This window comes from Mytilus californianus, unplaced genomic scaffold (assembly GCF_021869535.1).
Source record: "Mytilus californianus isolate M0D057914Y unplaced genomic scaffold, xbMytCali1.0.p SCAF_7, whole genome shotgun sequence".
NCBI classification, from domain to species: Eukaryota; Metazoa; Mollusca; class Bivalvia; order Mytilida; family Mytilidae; genus Mytilus; species Mytilus californianus.
The window spans coordinates 92,034,915-92,055,241 of NW_026262723.1; the positions used below are offsets into that span (position 1 = coordinate 92,034,915).

The following is a 20,327-nucleotide window of genomic DNA, read 5'->3' on the forward strand; positions in this document are numbered from 1 at the left end:
TTCCATATCACAAAGGGAAGGCTGTAATTGATTTTGGGGGTAATTGCCTCAAAATGTTAGGAATTAGGGGCCAAAAAAGGGGCAAAAAACAAGCATTTTTCTAGTTTCATGACAATAACTTGTGTGTAAGTGTTTGGATATTTCTGAAATTGTACTACAAGGTTCCATATCACAAAGGGAAAGCTGGAATTGAGTTTGGGGGTAATTGCCCGAAACGTTTAGGAATTAGGGGCCAAAAAGGGGCCAAAAATAAGCATTTTTCTAGTTTCCAGACAATAACTTGTGTTCAAGTGTATGGATCTCTCTGAAATTGTACTGCAAGGTACCATACCACAAAGGGAAGGCTGAGATTGAGTTTGGGGGTGATGAATCATAAGGGGGTTCAAAAAATTTTGGGGGGGGGGGGGGGTTTCTTTTTTTTTTCTTTTTTTCCTTTTTTATTTTTTCTTTTAAAATTTTCCATTTTAAGTTGGTTATTTCTGATTTATATTTAAAAGCAAATAATAATGATATGGTAGGAGATACACACCAAACAGGATGTGTAAATTATTATATAATAAGTATTGTGCAATAGCAAGAAATTTTCAATTGCACAGTATTGCACAATAGCAAGAAATCTTCAATTGCACAGTATTGCGCAATAGCAAGAAATCTTCAATTGCACAGTATTGCGCAATAGCAAGAAATATCCAATAGCACAATATTGCGCAATAGCAAGAAATTGTCAATTGTACAGTATTGCGCAATAGCAAGAAATAATCAATTGCACAGTATTGTGCAAAAGAAGATACTTCGTATAAATTGCTTATTTCTTGATCAATTTCAATGGGGTTTTATTCTTGAATTCTTGGGGTTCTTTAATATGCTGAATCTAACCGTGTATTAAGTTTTTGGATTTTGGGCCCCGTTTTTAAATTGGTCCACATTGAGGTCCAAAGGGTCCAAAATTTTACTTTGTTTGATTTCATCAAAAATTGAATTATTGGGGTTCTTTGATATGCCGAATCTAACCGTGTATTTAGATTCTTAATTTTTGGTTCTGTTTTCAAATTGGTCTACATAAAGGTCCAAAAGGTCCAAAATTAAACTTAGTTTGATTTCAACAAAAATTGAATATATGGGGTTCTTTGATATGCTGAATCTAACCATGTATTTAGATTTTTGATTATGGGCCCAGTTTTCAAGTTGGTCCAAATCGGGGTCCAAAATTAAACTTTGTTTGATTTCAACAAAAATTGAATATATGGGGTTCTTTGATATGCTGAATCTAACCATGTATTTAGATTTTTGATTATGGGCCCAGTTTTCAAGTTGGTCCAAATCGGGGTCCAAAATTAAACTTTGTTTGATTTCAACAAAAAATGAATATATGGGGTTCTTTGATATGCTGAATATAACCATGTATTTAGATTTTTGATTGTTGGGCCCCGTTATCAACTTTGTCCACATTGAGATCAAAAGGGTCCAAAATTAAACTTTGTTTGATTTCATCAAAAATTGAATATATGGGGTTCTTTGATATGCTGAATCTAACCATGTATTTAGATTTTTGATTATGGGCCCAGTTTTCAAGTTGGTCCAAATCGTGGTCCAAAATTAAACTTTGTTTGATTTCAACAAAAATTGAATATATGGGGTTCTTTGATATGCTGAATCTAACCATGTATTTAGATTTTTGATTATGGGCCCAGTTTTCAAGTTGGTCCAAATCGGGGTCCAAAATTAAACTTTGTTTGATTTCAACAAAAATTGAATATATGGGGTTCTTTGATATGCTGAATCTAACCATGTATTTAGATTTTTGATTTTTGGGCCCTGTTATCATTTTTGTCCACATTGAGATCAAAAGGGTCCAAAATTAAACTTTGTTTGATTTCATCAAAAATTGAATTCTTGGGGTTCTTTGATATGCTGAATCTAACCATGTATTTAGATTTTGGATATTGGACCATAATAGGTGAATGTCCAATTTAAAATTTTTAAGTTCTTAGACCACATTCATTCTGTGTCAGAAACCTATGCTGTGTCAAATATTTAATCACAATCCAAATTCAGAGCTGTATCAAGCTTGAATGTTGTGTCCATACTTGCCCCAACTGTTCAGGGTTCGACCTCTGCGGTCGTATCAAGCTGCGCCCTGCGGAGCATTTTATTTTTTTCTTTTAAAATTTTCCATTTTAAGTTGGTTATTTCTGATTAATATTTAAAAGCAAATAATAATGATATGGTAGGAGATACACACCAAACAGGATGTGTAAATTATTATATAATAAGTATTGTGCAATAGCAAGAAATTTTCAATTGCACAGTATTGCGCAATTGCAAGAAATCTTCAATTGCACAGTATTGCGCAATAGCAAGAAATCTTCAATTGCACAGTATTGCGCAATAGCAAGAAATATCCAAAAGCACAATATTGCGCAATAGCAAGAAATTGTCAATTGTACAGTATTGCACAATAGCAAGAAATATTCAATTGCACAGTATTGTGCAAAAGAAGATACTTCGTATAAATTGCTTATTTCTTGATCAATTTCAATGGGGTTTTATTCTTGAATTCTTGGGGTTCTTTGATATGCTGAATCTAACCGTGTATTAAGTTTTTGGATTTTGGGCCCCGTTTTTAAATTGGTCCACATTGAGGTCCAAAGGGTCCAAAATTTAACTTTGTTTGATTTCATCAAAAATTGAATTATTGGGGTTCTTTGATATGCCGAATCTAACCGTGTATTTAGATTCTTAATTTTTGGTTCCGTTTTCAAATTGGTCTACATTAAGGTCCAAAGGGTCCAAAATTAAACTTAGTTTGATTTTAACAAAAATTGAATTCTTGGGGTACTTTGATATGCTGAATCTAAACATGTGTTTAGATTTTTGATTATGGGACCAGTTTTCAAGTTTGTCCAAGTTGGGGTCCAAAATTAAACTTTGTTTGATTTCAACAAAAATTGAATATATGGGGTTCTTTGATATGCTGAATCTAGCCATGTATTTTGATTTTGGACATTGGACCATAATAGGTAAATTAAAAAAATTGAAGTTCTTAGACCACATTCTTTCTGTGTCAGAAACCTATGCTGTGTCAAATATTTAATCACAATCCAAATTCAGAGCTGTATCAAGCTTGAATGTTGTGTCCATACTTGCCCCAACTGTTCAGGGTTCGACCTCTGCGGTCGTATCAAGCTGCGCCCAGCGAAGCATTTTATTAATTTTAGTTTCTTGTGTACAATTTGGAGTTTAGTATGGCGTTCATTATCACTGAACTAGTATATATATTTGTTTAGGGGCCAGCTGAAGGACGCCTCCGGGTGCGGGAATTTCTCGCTGCATTGAAGACCTGTTGGTGACCTTCTGCTGTTGTCTGTTCTATGGTCGGGTTGTTGTCTCTTTGACACATTCCCCATTTCCATTCTCAATTTTAAATGTCTTCTTTTAGAGAACCACTGAATGGAATGAAACCAAACATGGCATGAATGTTTCTTATGAGGTGCTGACCGAGTGTTGTTACTTTGAAGCCGATCCATAATCCAAGATGGCCGCCAGCGGGGGACTTAGTTTAACATAGGACCCTATGGGAAATACATACAAATGTCTTCTTTTAGAGAACCATTAAATGGAATGAAACCAAACATGGTCTGAATGTTCCTTATGAGGTGCTGACCGAGTGTTGTTACTGTGAAGCCGATCCATAATCCAAGATGGCCGCCAGCGGGGGACTTAGTTTAACATGGGACCCTATGGGAAATACATACAAATGTCTTCTTTTAGAGAACCACTGAATGGAATGAAACCAAACATGCTATGAATGTTCCTTTTGAGGTGCTGACCAAGTGTTGTTACTATGAAGCTGATCCATAATCCAAGATGGCGGCAGCAGGGGACTTAGTTTAACATTGGACCCTATGGGAAATACATACCAATGTCTTCTTTTAGAGAACCACTGAATGGAATGAAACCAAACATGGCATGAATGTTTCTTATGAGGTGCTGACCAAGTGTTGTTACTTTGAAGCCGATCCATAATCCAAGATGGCCTCCAGCGGGGGACTTAGTTTAACATGGGACCCTATGGGAAATACATACAAATGTCTTCTTTTAGAGAACCACTGAATGGAATGAAACCAAACATGGCATGAATGTTTCTTATGAGGTGCTGACCAAGTGTTGTTACTTTGAAGCTGATCCATCATCCAAGATGGCAGCCAGCGGGGGACTTAGTTTAACATAGGACCCTATGGGAAATACATACAAATGTCTTCTTTTAGAGAACCACTGAATGCAATGAAACCAAACATGGCATGCATGTACCTTTTGAGGTGCTGACCAAGTGTTGTTACTTTGAAGCTGATCCTTCATCCATGATGGCTGCCAGATGGGGACAATGTTTAACAAAGGACCCTATGGACAATACATACAAATGTCTTCTTTTAGAGAACCACATACTGAATGGATTGAAACCAAACATGGCATGAATGTTCCTTATGAGGTGCTGACTAAGTTTTGTTACTTTGAAGCTGATCCTTCATCCATGATGGCCGCCAATGGGGGGACTTCCTTTAACATAAGACCCTATGGGAAATACATACAAATGCTTCTTCTAGAGGTGCACTGAATGGAATGAAACCAAAACATGGCATAAATGTTTCTTATGAGGTGCTGGTGTGTGGAATACACTTGCTGAGTCTTGTAATCATCAGAATTATCCCTCACCTATCAAAAAGAAGCTGAAAACATGCTTCTACTCAATTTTTTACTTGAAATTTTCTTTTGTTTTCCTTGCTATGTGTAATAATAAATCCGGAGAAATTCGAAAAATAACTGTGATCACATGACTTACGCTAATTGGATAAACGCAGAGAAGATCGAAATCTGTTTACATCAGCACGTTTACCTACATGTATTACCGGCAATAAATATTTTCATTTGAACTTTTGGTTTTCAATGCCTTTCAACTACATGTACATTATTAATTTGGAAGCCAAGGTTACAAGGACCAACAGAAATCTCAATTTTGACGGCCCTAAACAGTAAAAATATTTGCCAGTTATTGGGTCTGACATGAAGACGTCGTTTGCCTAACCCACTAAAATTCTGCGCCCTAGGTCCGACAGGTCCGACGATTAGCTGCATCACTGAAATTGTTATGATTTATATCTTTAAACGATGAAGATACCAAGTAGGCTTGTTATTCTTATCAGATACTGAAATCTGACTGATTAATCAGGTGATTTTCCCAAGAGAACACATTTTGTTTGCTATAAAATCGTATGTTGAATGAGCTCCAGACTCATTTTTAAATGTAAGGAATTTATTTTAACTGTTTAACTGGCAGTATTCTTTCGGTAATCAAAAACAACAAATTTGCGGGAAACAATATGATGCACCTTCGTACATTTTATGCAAAGTCCTGTGACAAACAAAGTTAGCTGGTATATATTTTTTTTTTATTGATTTTTCTACTGTAATTGGGAACTTTGTCCCCATATTAACAGTTACTGCAATATTGGTTTCAATCATGCAAATCTTGTAAAATAAAACAACATGTTGATTATGGGCAGTTTATAATAAAGAAAGATTAATTTTGTCTACATAATCCCTGATGTTACATATTCACTGTAACATATATACATTTAATATGCAAAAAAAAAGTTGTGTTTTATTGAGAGAATATTGGAAAATTCAACTTTTGAATACAAGTACAATGTACATGTAGCAACTTTCTAGAAACTTGACCACTACTATAAGTTATTAATTGTTATAGACTTGTTGTTTTCCCCCAAATCAAGAATAAAATATTTTTGAACATTTAATAATAATCGCAATTTGGTTTCTTGAATATATTTTCATTGTTCATGACTACTTGTATCTCCGTAATGTTTTTATCCTGTTAGTTGCAGTGTAAGTAAGATGCACAGAGTCCTACTCTCTGTTACTTGCTCTAACAAACTAGATGTTCAAAATTTTATTCTGGAACTGTCGAAATCATCAGGATTTGGTAGGTTGGAAACAGACGAAATTTAAAATGAAGAAGTGGCCTATAATAAATGAGCTTGGATAACAGTTATAGAAATATTTTAGGTCTATTCAAAACATAAATGTAAATGACATTCCTTCAATTTAGGGAGCTGCAGAACCAATGCAGGTAGATGGACAGGTGGAAGAAAATGATAATGTAGAGGAAGATCAGTTTGTTGTTGAAAATTCTTCTATAGTAAGTAAACTAGTCCACCAATACATTATTTGTCTAATTGATTATATCTCATTTATTATCATCATGATCATCTATAATGTACTTCATGTACATGTACACAATGTACCTTTACATTAGTGACTGATGTTTTATACGACCGCAAACAAATTTTGGGGTCGTATAATGCTATCACGTCGTCGTCGTCTGAAGACATTTGGTTTCTGGACAATAACTTTTATGTGTATGGATCTCTATGAAATTTAAACATAAGGTTCAATACCACAAAAGGAAGGTTGGGATTATTTTTTGGGGTGATGGTCCCAACCGTTTAGGAATTAGGGGCCGGAAACAAGCATTTTTCTAGTTTCAGGACAATAACTTGTGTATAAGTATTGTGATTGCTCTGAAATTGTACCACAAGGTTCAATACTACAAGTAAAAGATTGGGATTCATTTTGGGGGTAGTTGCCCAAACCGTTCAGAAATTAGGGGCCAAAAAGGGTCTAAAACTTGGTGGGGGGGGGGGGGGGAGGCAAAAGAAAATTTTGGGAGGGGGGCAATTTCTTTCCCTCAAGATTTAAGAAATTAAAAAGATTTCTTCAGATATTATTTTTTTTTAGGGGGGTCAATTTTTTTTCCTCAAGATTTAAGAAATTGTCAATTTTCCACAGAAAAATTGGGGGTCACAATTTATTTTGCTAATTCTTTAGTCTGAAAACAGATTTGCTAAGTATTGCGCAACAGCACAGTGTATTGCACAAAAGCAAGAAATCTTCAAATGAATATAAATTCAAATCATATAACCAATTTCAAGTTCTTTGACTACATTTATTCTGTGTCAGAAACCTATAATGAGTGAAATATTTAATTATAATCCAATTCAGACCTGTATCAAGCTTGAATATTGTGTCCATTTTTGCCCCAACTGTTCAGGGTTGGACCTCTGCTGTCGTATCCAGCTGCGCTAGGCGAAGCAGTTTATTTTTATATATTTAAAAGTTGCATGCTTTAAGCATAAGCTTTATTACATGCATACAGTGATACTGAATTCGAAAGACTTTTAAGTTAAGACTTATCCATGAGTCCTATGGACAAGATGTCTTTGTCATTAGAATATTCTGTCTTGTAGGGAATTTTTGTTTTAGGTCATCTTTATCATTAACTCCATAGCCTACTTAACAAATTGAACCATGCATAACAATTTTAACATGATAGTGATGAAGAATTAATCTGTATTACTATATGATCAATGCAATCCTTGTTATATGATTAATCCTTATTTGCTTAAGATAGTTATATTATACATATGAAATATGATTATTGTACATGGATATGTTTGGCTTGAACATTTGAAAATAATATTCCAAGCTCCCGGGATCAGGAAACTTTTTCACACAATTTCAGTCATTATGAGATGACTTGAGATATAAAAATAAGAAGATGTGGTATGATTGCCAATGAGACAACTATCCACCCAAGTTCAAATGAAGTGGATGAAAGTTCAGGTCTTCTTTTCAAACTTGTCAAAATTCGACCCTCTAGATTCATGGCATCAACGAACTTTTATTGAATGGTTTCTTTGCATTAACTTCATGAAGTTTCTAATGTGTTCAAAAATGATTTATGGAATGCAACAGTTTAAAACTGAATTGATTTTAATGACTAAAAAACGGTAAATTTCGCAGGAATCTCTAAAGTTTCTTTAGATTTTAAAGAAGAAGAAAAAAACAGAAGTTTCAAGTTAATACTGCATTACGATTGATTCAGGATTTATTTAAGGGATTCTTTCTGTATCAAATAACAGGAAATCATCATTTTTTTCAATTTTATCAACCAGATTTTTGAAGGAAAAATTGGTATTGATTTGGGGATGTACGGCAGGTGGCGGCTGCCAAACGGTGTCCGTTCATTAACATGAAACCCTTTGACGAAATTTTTTCAAATTTAGATATATTGTTTCCTGTAACTAAATGAAGGTCAAGTTCAATTTTCACGATTTTAGCTTTTTTCGTTGTTGAGTTATAGCCCTTTCCCAAGGATTAAATTTTTGATGAAATACTTAATAATTACTCTATTTCTGTTGAAAGGGAAATAACTCACTTTTTAAAAGATTTTTAAAAGACATTGTATTAGTGATAAATGAAATTTTGGATTTTTTTTCTTTTCTTTGGTAAATTGTTTGAAGAATTTTGTGATAGGTTTGTTTGTTATTCTGTATAAACTAATTTTCTGGATGCTATATATATAATTTTTTTTTTTGATGAAGTGGACTCCTTTAATTAGATCATAATCTATTTTTATTAAAGGATATATTTCATTACATTACATTGTGTAGATAAATTTGTTGACATTGATAGATAAGTTTCAGATCTATATTAGTTTGTGACAAATGAAAGAAAAAATATTTGGAACTATCAATTATATTTGATTATAATTTGAAAATAGATATACATTGTGTAACATCATATCTAATTTTAAAGAACTATTTTGTAGTGATTAAATCATATCACTATGTGTTTAACATTTATTCAGTTTGAGTTATTTCCCTTTGAACAGAAAATTATATGGATAAAATTAAACTGTGTTTCATTTCAACATAAATTAAATATATATAGGGTTCTTTCAAATGCTGAATCTAAACCTGTATTTGAATATTAGATTTTTGGGCCCAGTTTTCAAGTTGGTCCAAATCAGGGTCCAAAATTAAACTTTGTTTGATTCAACAAAAATTGAATTTATGGGGTTCTTCGAAATGCTGAATCTAACCATGTATTTAGAGATTTTGGATTGTGGACTCCTTTATCAAATTGGTCCACATTGAGGTCCAAAGGGTCCTAAATTAAACTTTTGTTTGATTTCATCAAAAATTGAATTCTTGGGGATCTTTGATATGCTGCTTCTAACAATGTACTTAGATTTTGGATATTGGACCATAATAGATAAATGTCCAATTTCAAATTTTTCAGTTCTTTGACCACATTCATTTTGTGTCACAAACCTATGCTGTGTCAAATATTCAATCACAATCCAAATTCAGAGCTGTTTTAAGCTTAAATGTAGTGTCCATACTTGCTCAACTGTTCAGGGATCAACCTCTGCAGGAAATCTGGTTTGCTGTCACTCTGACAGCCTCTTGTTGATTTTGGGCCTAGTTTTCAAGTTGGTCAACATTGGGTCCAAAATTAAACTTTGTTGTTTGGGATTCAATTATTTTGACATGATAAGTTTGTAAACCTTCATGGATTGTTATGAAACTTGGACAGAAGCTAATCTTCACGACCAAGATATAGCATCTAAAGAAAAGTTTGAATTTTTTTTATATTCTGTATTTTACTGATAAATGGACTCACATTTTAAGTCAACAATACGCTTTTCCACTGATAGCAGCAATTGTAGGCGAGACACAGTGTTCCTTGGAACCCCTTACAAATTTTATTCATGAGGAATGATATTTTGGAAATTGTTTTTTTTTTTCATATTTTTTGTAAATTTTTTGATGGTAGTTTGTTTGTTATTCTGAATAGATTAACTCTTAGATTGCTATATATATTTTTTATCTGATGAAGTGAACCCCTTTAAAAACTTAGCTAATATTGTCAATTAATAAATGAATAAATTCTTGGTTTACTTGGATATGCTGAATTCAACTATGTATTTAGATTTTGGATATGGGATCATAATAGTTAGAAGTCCAATTTCAAATTTTTTTCAGTTCTTTGACCACATTCATTCTGTTTAAGAAACCTATGCTGTCTTAAATATTTAATTACAATCCAAAATTCAGAGCTGTATCAAGATCAAATGTTGTGTCCATACTTGCCCGAACTGTTCATGGTTCGACCTCTGCGGACGTATCAAGCATTTTGTTATAGTATATATTTGCCTATTAAAGAAAACTATTAAGTAACATCAGCTATAACAATATCTAGTACTACTACGCACTTATGGAATGCAAGGTTTACCGTTCTGAAGTAAAAACAAAATCATAATCTGTAAACCAGATAAATTAAACACATGTAATATACATATCTCTTTGTTATATTTTCCAGGATTTAGAGCAGTATGCCAGTCAGTATTCAGGATTAGCCAAGCTTAATAGATTACTATTTATATCTGATCACTGTCCACCATTAAAGGTTGAAGCACTTAGAATGGCTTTGTCTTATGTCCTCACAACATACAATACAAATCTTTATCAGCAAGTCCATAGAAAGCTCCAAGAGGCAGTATCTTCGTAAGTATAAAGGCATTTATCAGCAATGGTGTCACAACAGACAGTACTTCATATAAATTGTTCATTAGCAAATTTATTGTGCTGAATTAAGAAGTTTCTACATGTATTTACTCTGACTGTTAGTATATATGTGCCTGCATACGAAGTATATATCTCCCACTTGATTGGATATTCCAGGGCTTGTATTTCCTATCATGATTTCGAATTCCTTGAAAGAGGTTTGCTGCTCACAAGGAAGCTATTAAACCAAAAGTTCCAAGTGATGAAGTTGAAACCATCCCTTCGTAAAGTTTTATGGATGCCATCACGAGTTGGTTGACCGTTATTGAATATCTGTTTCACAGGTTACGCCCCGAATGTGACCTACCGAATTAGATATATCACTGGGTTTGTACTTATATGAGCAACAATACAGGTGTCACATGTGGAGCAGGATCTGCTTACCCTTCTGGAGCACCTGAGATCACCCCAGTTTTTGGTGGGATTTGTGTTGCTCAGTCTTTAGTTTTCTATGTGGAGTTTTGTGTACTGTTGTCTGTTGGTCTTTTCTTTTTTAGCAATGGCATTGTCAGTTTATTTTTGACTTATGAGTTTGAATGTCTTTTTGGTATCTTTCGCCTCTCTTTTTTAGTATATTTGTGCTACAGGTCATGAGTTGTTACAATTACATTTTCAACTTCAACTTCACAAAAGATTTTGTACTAGAGTCAGGAGCAGGGATTCAAATTTACTTTGAAAAAAATTAAGGTTTGGCCCATAACAGATGCTGGTTGAGTGGTTGTTTCTTGAATTTTATTTAATCAACCATGACAAAAATATTTCCTTTAACTACTTGTAGTTCACTTTCCATCATTGATTTCCCTACACTAAGTCAGACGTTTTGTAATAATCCAACCATGGGCAATGTATTTGCAAAAAAGATTTGTTCATGCTTGTCCCTGTGGAATTTTTAATCTTTTGTCGAAATCTTGCTTTTGATCATTAAGGTTTATCTGTCCCTTATTCTTTGAAACCTACTGTTTTTTAACAAGTAAAAGTGGAAGTCCCTAACCTGTGACAGTGCTGATTGAAACTCCTGCAGGAGCTGGTAGTCCAGTGGTTGTGCTGATTGAAACTCCAGCAGGAGCTGATAGTCCAGTGGTTGTGCTTGTGGTTGTTTGCCTGCCATAATTGTTTTCATTTATTAATATACAAATTACACTTTTGGGTATTTTACACACCATTTCTTTAAAATACATTTTGTAGCAAAATATCATTTTGGGTAAAGCATTTTCTCATATTTAAGAATTGATGACAGTACATGTATCTCAAAATGGAACTTTCAGCACATTTTTTTTTGCACTAATTTCAAGAAGTTTGAAGCCTTATTGCAAAGATGTGAGACAAAATTCAAAACTATAAATACTGATAAATGTCAGATTAAATGAAAACCTGAAGGATGTTATTTGGTAGATTTATAAAACTTTTTGATATTCAAATTCAAGGGGCAAAAAAGTAGCCTTCTCCTTCACAAAGGTTTTCATGTTTGAGCTAAAGTGGAGTGAAAATCTCAAAAATGTACATGTATGACATCATAACCTTTCTTCATATGTGTTCATTCTATTTAAATCCTAGATCATCCAGTTTACCAGATGCAGTGGCAGGTATTGTACACAATGTTCCTGGTTTAGATACACAGTGGATAGAAATAACGTCAAAGAAAGCTGCTCTCAAATTAGAAAAACTTGATACAGATCTAAAAAACTACAAAAGTAATTCCATCAAAGAAAGCATAAGGTCAGTGTCTTACAGCAGTCAGGGATATAACTCTATAGGGTTATTAGAGAAAATGTCGTACATGTGTTATTACAGATACTTTCATAAGTTGTCTTCTTTTAATTCCTAAAATTGTCTTAATCTGTTGTAACATATGTTTGTTATTCATGTTATTTGTTAAATAAATCATAAATATTTTAATTTTTAGTGGGCACTTGGGAATTCTTGAAACTTTGCCAGTAACTTAATACATAGCCTTAATAACTAATTTTCCAATTAAATTAATACATTTTTTATCAGCCATGTTAAATCAATAAAACAAGGCTTTTAAGCGATAAACTAAGCTGTAATAACAAGTCTTAGTTATTACAGGCATGTAACTTATTATAGGAGACACTTAGGAATTATTTGGAAGCATGCGCAGAACCTTATTACATGCTCTAATAATTTTTTCTTACAATAAATCAAAATACATTATAATTAAGCATGATATATGTCTGAGTATGAAAGGCTTTGAAGTGATGTAGAGAAGCTGTAATAGCACCCTTTAGTTATTACAGGCATATTTTTGCTATTCATGTGTACTATTCATGATTGGCAAACTATGAACTATTATATCTTTTTAAAGTTTAGTATACATAAAGACAATAATAATATCAACAGAACTTAGATATAAGAAGATGTGGTATGAGTGCCAATGAGACAACTCTCCATCCAAGTCACAATTTGTAAAAGTAAACCATTATAGGTCAAAGTACGGCCTTCAACATGGAGCCTTGGCTCACACCGAACAGCAAGCTATAAAGGGCCCCAAAAATGACTAGTGTAAAACCATTCAAAGAGGAAAACCAACGGTCTAATCTATATAAAAAACGAGAAACACTTATGAACCACATCAACAAACGACAACCACTGAACATCAGGTTCCTGACTAAGGACAGGTGCAAACAAATGCAGCAGGGTTTTTTAATAGGCGCCAACCTTCACCCTACCTGAAACAATATTGTAACATCACAACATAGAAAGACACACTATAAAATAACAATTGAAATAGCTTAACTCAATACACATTTTAACAAAACAAAGGATGTACCGGGTATATTATCCCTTTGAAACATGTTTTACATGATATACAGTAACTAGATAAACAAATTAAACCATACCGTAAAGAATATAAATGTTCCGGACCATATGAGTATTTGGACCATACATGTATGGTCATGTTTATATCACATTTTTGGAGTTTTTAGTCCACAATGACAAATGTATGTTATTTTCTCTAATAACCCTATAGAGTTATATCCCTGACTGTACAGTGTGATTATAATTAGAGGGTATTTTTTCTAATTTTTATCACACCACAACAATTTGTTGGATGGGATATACTTGACATCTCAACCCATTTATTGTCAAGCGTTATGTCATCTCTATCAAGTTGTAATACCACCAAATCATAGTACGTCACATCCGGTTGTATACGAAAAAGGGTTGAAAAAAAATATTCCCTTGAATTTAACAGTTGTAGGAAATTTATCCTACCTTTCATTGCAGTAAAAAATATCTGAGTTATAGACATATATCTTGGGTGTTTCAAAGCACCATTATTTTTATGCCCCAGCCGTAGGGGAGGGGGCATTAAGTTTTACCCTTGTCCGTCTGTACGTACGTACGAACGTACGTCCCAAAGTTGGTTTCCGTTCTCTAACTTTAGTTTGCCTCATCCAAATGTTATGAAACTTATACACAATGCTTATTACTACAAAACACAGATCAAGTTTGAATTTTAGTAGCATCACTTAAACCGTTCTAGAGTAATGCCCCTTTATAAATGGAAAAATTGCTGATTTTTTTGTTTCCGTTCTCTTACTTAAGTTAGCCTCAACCAAATGTTATGAAACTTATACACAATGCTTATTACCACAAAATACAGATCAAGTTTGAATTTTTGTAGTGTCACTGTTACTGTTCTAGAGTTATGCCCCTTTACAAATGGAAAAATTGCTTAATTTTTCGTTTCCGTTCTCTAACTTATGTTTGCCTCAACTAAATGTTGTGAAATGTATATACAATGCTTATTAACACAAAATTCAGATCAAGTACAACTTTGGGTAGCGTCACTTTTACAGTTCTTGAGTTTTGTCCCTTTATAACGTTATATGCAAGCGGAGGCATCATCTGTATCCCATGGACACATTCCCCATTTATTTTATTTGGAGTTTCTATAGAATATTTTGGAAACTTGAGGTTACATGGTTACTAAAGCTTGTACACAGGAAGAAAAAGGGTGAAAATTTGATTGGTTAACTTCCAGTGATGGTTATTTTCTTATATCATGTATATGCAATGAAATATGTGAAATTTTTTCTATAGTACTGGACAGGATAAAACTTTATTCATACCAAGTATTTCTTTATTTGAAACAAAGATAAAATCTGCACAATTTTTTGAAAAGTGCAATTTTAACAAAGACTAATAGGGGAAAATCAATGGTGGTATTACACCTCCATATGTCTGTATGCCTGTAAAACTGCTTAATGAACAATTGAAGTCTTGGCTTTCATAAAATCTTATATCAACCTCTGTCCATTACATCTAAACACTATCTTACAACATCCCACTGCTTGTGGTCTTGTTGAAGTATGCTTACCCCAAATATGGAAGTTTTGGGTTGATACAAAGCCTATTCAAACCTTAGACTTTAAAATTAGATATTTTGCTTTGTTGATAATAGCATAGCATTTGGAGAAGTTAGAGCATCTAATCACTATCTAACAGCATAACATTTGGAGAAGTTAGAGCATCTAATCACTATCTAACAGCATCCTGTGCTTCTTTTTAAGAAGAGCTTGCAACCTAGTTACTTTCAAGATCAAAAGTCACTTGTGTGCATTTTGTAGAAACATCCATTTGGATTGTATTGGTCTGTGAGGGAATGCTTTGATATAAAGGTTCCTTGTTACGAATAGAATAATTTTTGCCTTCAAAGTTTTTTATTCTTGATGGTATGTTATAACATTCAGTAAGCTAACAAAAAATTATCAGTATATTTTTCACAACATAACAACATATGAAGATTACTGGGTACATTTGACTATTTATAATATTTTAAAAGATCAAAATATTTGACTATTTTTAACCTTTTAAATTTTCTGCTCTTATGAGCATTAGTAATTTGTTCATTTCTTTCTATCTCAGACGAGGCCACGATGACTTGGGAGATCATTATTTAGATTGTGGAGATTTAAGTAATGCATTAAAATGTTACTCCAGAGCTAGAGATTATTGTACCAGTCCTAAACATGTGGTTAATATGTGTTTAAATGTAATAAAGGTAAACTTCATTGGTTATATGTCAGTTATAGTAATGTTCTTAGTGAAAAAATGACACAAAATATCCAAATAAGGGAAAAGTGGTGGTGTTTTAAAGTGGCAAATAGCACCTCAATAAAACTGGAAAAAAAATTATGTTCCCTCATCATACACCCAACTGCTCACAGTAAAAGTCTGATAGTAAGAAACCAAGTAAGAAATGATAACGGGTTCAGAAGGAAAGCTATAGCAAACAGAGTAAACTGTCCACCTAATTCACAGTGTGATTTCATAAGATGACAATACAAATACATAAAATGCTTGCTAAAAATAGACATAATTCAATGTAGTAACTGATTTGTGATGTCATTAGTGTGTTCTTTTACATCAAATGCCAAGTTGTTGACCCTCTTATTACTATATCTATCAAACACAAATTTATATAGCAACAGTATATCAATTTTGAAGAGAAATCTGTGCATTGGTTTTGGAAATTTTATGATTTCAAGAATGTTTTTCATCAATTACACATGCTTTCTATACAAATCTACATCTATTTTGAAACAATTCATGCATCATATTTCAGAAAATAGTAGAGATAAATGAATTATGTTTTTGATTTTTAGTTCATATTTGACATATTTCAGTTGTATGCAAAATCTTATAAAACTCTGTGACATGACCAATTTACTGTAACTTCAATGACCTTAATTGGAGAATAGAAAAGAGAAAAATCTAGATTTGCAAATATAACAACCATAACCTTGAAAACTGAGCCTTTGTCCTCACTAGCATAGGGGTATGAAAAATGTGAGATGTTATGTTTATTGTTTATCTTAGATGATCACTTTTGGTTACATTATACATGGTTACAAAACTATTATCATTCATCATTTTCTTTCCACAGGTTAGTGTATATTTACAGAACTGGTCCCATGTACAGAGTTATGTGAACAAAGCAGAGAGCACCCCAGAAATGACAGAGGTTAGTATGTACTAGTTAATTGTGTGCAAAGAAAATAAAAGCTACTTAATGATATGTCTAGTAATGATAATATAATAATTTGTAAAGATGCAGAACAATTGTACACTATCAGATCTATTCCATTTAAGTGTTTAATGTATTTTTTGCAAACAACAACTATATTTTTTTCTGAGTTCTGCATTTTAATGGCAAGCAAATCATGAAGTTGCAAATTCTTTGCCACTCTAAGGTATCTATATTTGATAAATTATTCATTACATATTTGTCTGTTATCTTTTCCAGCATTCACATGCAAAAGATGGTGGACAATCAGTGTTAACAAAATTAAAGTGTGCTGCAGGACTTGCAGATCTGGCTACAAAGAAATACAAATCAGCCGCCAAATATTTCCTTCAAGCGAACTTTGATTATTGTGATTTCCCTGAGTTATTATCACCTAGTAGTGTAGCCACTTATGGTGCATTGTGTGCGTTAGCATCTTTTGATAGGTCAGAATTACAGAAAAATGTTATATCTAGTGGGTATGTATTCAATAGAATTACAGAATTTTTTTTATATCTAGTGGGTATGTATTCAATAGAATTACAGAAAAATGTTATATCTAGTGGGTATGTATTCTATAGAATTACGGAAAAAATGTTATATCTAGTGGGTATGTATTTTATAGAATTACGGAAAAAAATGTTATATCTAGTGGGTATGTATTCTATAGAATTACAGAAAAATGTTACATCTAATTGGTATGTTAAGTGTCTGCATGTACCTTCAACACAGGGTTTTGTAAATTTCTTGTTGATTTTATTTTGTGACAATGATTTTAATTGTAATAAAACATACAATATCTTGTCATGAGTAAATCTTTACTACATAGAAATAAAGAGATGTGGTATGATTGCCATTAAGCAACTATCCACGAAATACCAAAAGACCAGGAAATGAACAACTAAAGGTCAATGAACTGATTTCAACAATGAGAAAAACTCATACTGTATACAAAATTTGTTTATTATCTTTTTATACGACCGCAAACATTTTGCGGTCGTATATTGGTATCACGTCATCGTCGTCCGAAGACACATTGGTTTCCGGACAATAACTATTGTTTAAGTGTATGGATTTCTATGAAATTTTACCATAAGGTTTATGACCACAAAAGGAAGGTTGGGATTGATTTTTGGGGTTATGGTCCTAACAGTTCAGGAATTAGGGGCCAAAATGGGGCCCAAATAAGCATTTTTCTAGTTTCCAGACAATAACTTGTGAAATGGTGTATGGATCTCTCTGAAATTATACCACAAGTTACCATATCACAAAGGGATGGTAAGAATTTGCTTTGGGGGTTTTGGCTCAAACTGTTTAGGAATTAGGGGCGAAAAAGGGGAAAAACAAGGTTTTCCACGTTAATGGACAATTACTTAAGTACAAAACATGATTTTAAAGCAGTGTTAGGGAGGTAATTCAAACACATATTGTCAAATTACCTCCCTTACACTGCTTGTAAATTATTTATGAAGAAATGTATTGTCTTTAGGTGATTAGCTGTCAATTTATTTTTAGAAGTTACTATTTTAAAAATGTTTAATAAAGGTAATTTGATTATAGCCATGATTATGTATGTGAAGGAATTTTATTTTTAGATATTACTATTTAATGTTGCTGATGGAGGCTTTTTAATTTTAGGCATGATTATGATGTCATTTTCTATTTTAAAAATTATTTAATTTTAGCCATAATTATGTATGTGAAGGAATTTTATTTTTAGATATTACTATTTAATTTTGCTGATGAAAGTGTTTTAATTTTAGGCATGATTATGATGTCATTTTCTATTTTAATACTTTTATGATGTATTTAAATGGGTTTTTATGGTTGTAAAGTCCTAGCCGTCAAATTTTTTTTAGAAGTTACTTTTAAATGCTAATGAAGGAATTTTATTTTTAGATATTACTATTAAAAGTTGCTGATGAAGGTTTTTTAATTTTAGACATGACTATGATGTCATTTTCTATTTTAATACTTTTATGATGTATTTAAATGGGCTTTTATGGTTGAAAAAAAGCATTTTTCTAGTTTCCAGATAGTAACTTGTGATTAAGTATATGGATCTCTCTAAAATTGTACTACAAGGTTCCATACTACAAAGGAAAGACTACAATTGAGTTTGATGGTTAATGCTAAAAGGGGGATTCAAAAAGTTTTGGGGGAAGGGGGGTTTCCATTAAGTTTTACCCTTGCAAAATTTTTAGTTTCCGTTCTCTAACTTAAGTTTGCCTCAACCAAATGTTATGCAACTTATACACAATGCTTATTACCACACAACACAGATCAAGTTTGAATTTACCGTTCTAGAGTTATGTCCCTTTATAAATGGAAAATTGCAAAATTTTTATTTTCTTCTAAATATCAAGTAATTTTTATACGACCGCAAAAAAAATTTTTCGGTCGTATATTGGTATGACAATGGCGTCGTCGTCGTCGTCCGGCGTTGTCGTCGTCCGAAGACACATTAGTTTTCACACTCTAACTTTAGTTTAAGTGAATGGATCTCAATGAAATTTTACCATAAGGTTCAATACCACAAAAGGAAGGTGGGGATTGATTTTGGGGGTTATGGTACCCACAGTTAAGGAATTAGGGGCCAAAAATAAGCATTTTTGTAAATTCCAGACATAACTTGTGTGTAAGTGTATGGATCTCTCTGACATTGTACCACAAAGGGAATGCTGGGATTGATTTTGGGGGTAATTGCCTCCAAATTTTAGGAATTAGGGACCAAAAAGGGGCAAAAAACAAGCATTTTTCTAGTTTCATGACAATAACTTGTGTGTAAGTGTATGGATCTCTCTGACATTGTATCACAAGGTTCCATATCACAAAGGGAATGCTGGGATTGATTTTGGGGGTAATTGCCTCCAAATTTTAGGAATTAGGGACCAAAAAGGGGCAAAAAACAAGCATTTTCTAGTTTCATGACAATAACTTGTGTGTAAGTGTATGGATCTCTCTGACATTGTATCACAAGGTTCCATATCACAAAGGGAATGCTGGGATTGATTTTGGGGGTTATTACCTCCAAATTTTAGGAATTGGGGGCCAAAAAGGGGAAAAAACAAGCATTTTTCTAGTTTCATGACAATAACTTGTGTGTAAGTGTATGGATCTTTATGAAATTGTACTACAAGGTTCCATATCACAAAGGGAAAGCTGGAATTGAGTTTGGGGGTAATTGCCCAAAAAGTTTAGGAAAAAGGGGCCAAAAATAAGCATTTTTCTAGTTTCCAGACAATAACATGTGTTCAAATGTATGGATCTCTCTGAAATTGTACTGCAAGGTACCATACCACAAAGGGAAGGCTGGGATTGATTTTGGGGGTAATTCTCTCAAAATTTTAGTAATTAGGGGCCATAAAAGGGTAAAAAAACAAGCATTTTTCTAGTTTCAGGACAATAACTTGTGTGTAAGTTTATGGATCTTTATGAAATTGTACTACAAGGTTCCATATCACAAAGGGAAAGCTGGGTTTGAGTTTGGAGGTAATTGCCCTAAACGTTTAGGAATTTGTAGCCAAATAGGGTCAGAAAAACAAGCATTTTTCTAGTTTCCAGACAATAACTTGTGTTCAAGTGTATGGATCTCTCTGAAATTGTACTGCAAGGTACCATACCACAAAGGGAAAGCTGTGATTGAGTTTTGGGGTGATGAATCATAAGGGGGTTCAAAAAATTGGGTTTTTTTTTTTTTCCCTTTTTTTCTTTTAAATTTACCATTTTAAATTGGTTATTTCTGATTTATATATAAAAGCAAATAATAATGATATGGTTTGAATAGGTAAATTAAAAAATTTTAAGTT

The 20,327-nt window shown here is 32.9% G+C and overlaps 1 protein-coding gene across 2 annotated transcripts in view; it reads left to right on the forward strand.

The window, feature by feature from the left end:
• LOC127708688 (COP9 signalosome complex subunit 1-like) overlaps positions 1-20,327 on the forward strand; it is a 38,585-nt gene that overhangs the window by 5,422 nt on the left and 12,836 nt on the right. For both annotated transcript variants that reach the window (XM_052213801.1, XM_052213802.1), the window contains exons 2-7: positions 6,125-6,214; positions 10,243-10,427; positions 12,042-12,203; positions 15,378-15,513; positions 16,399-16,476; positions 16,759-16,997. In XM_052213801.1, coding sequence (XP_052069761.1) covers positions 6,125-6,214; positions 10,243-10,427; positions 12,042-12,203; positions 15,378-15,513; positions 16,399-16,476; positions 16,759-16,997 — 890 coding nt within the window. The remainder of the gene's footprint in view (positions 1-6,124; positions 6,215-10,242; positions 10,428-12,041; positions 12,204-15,377; positions 15,514-16,398; positions 16,477-16,758; positions 16,998-20,327) is intronic.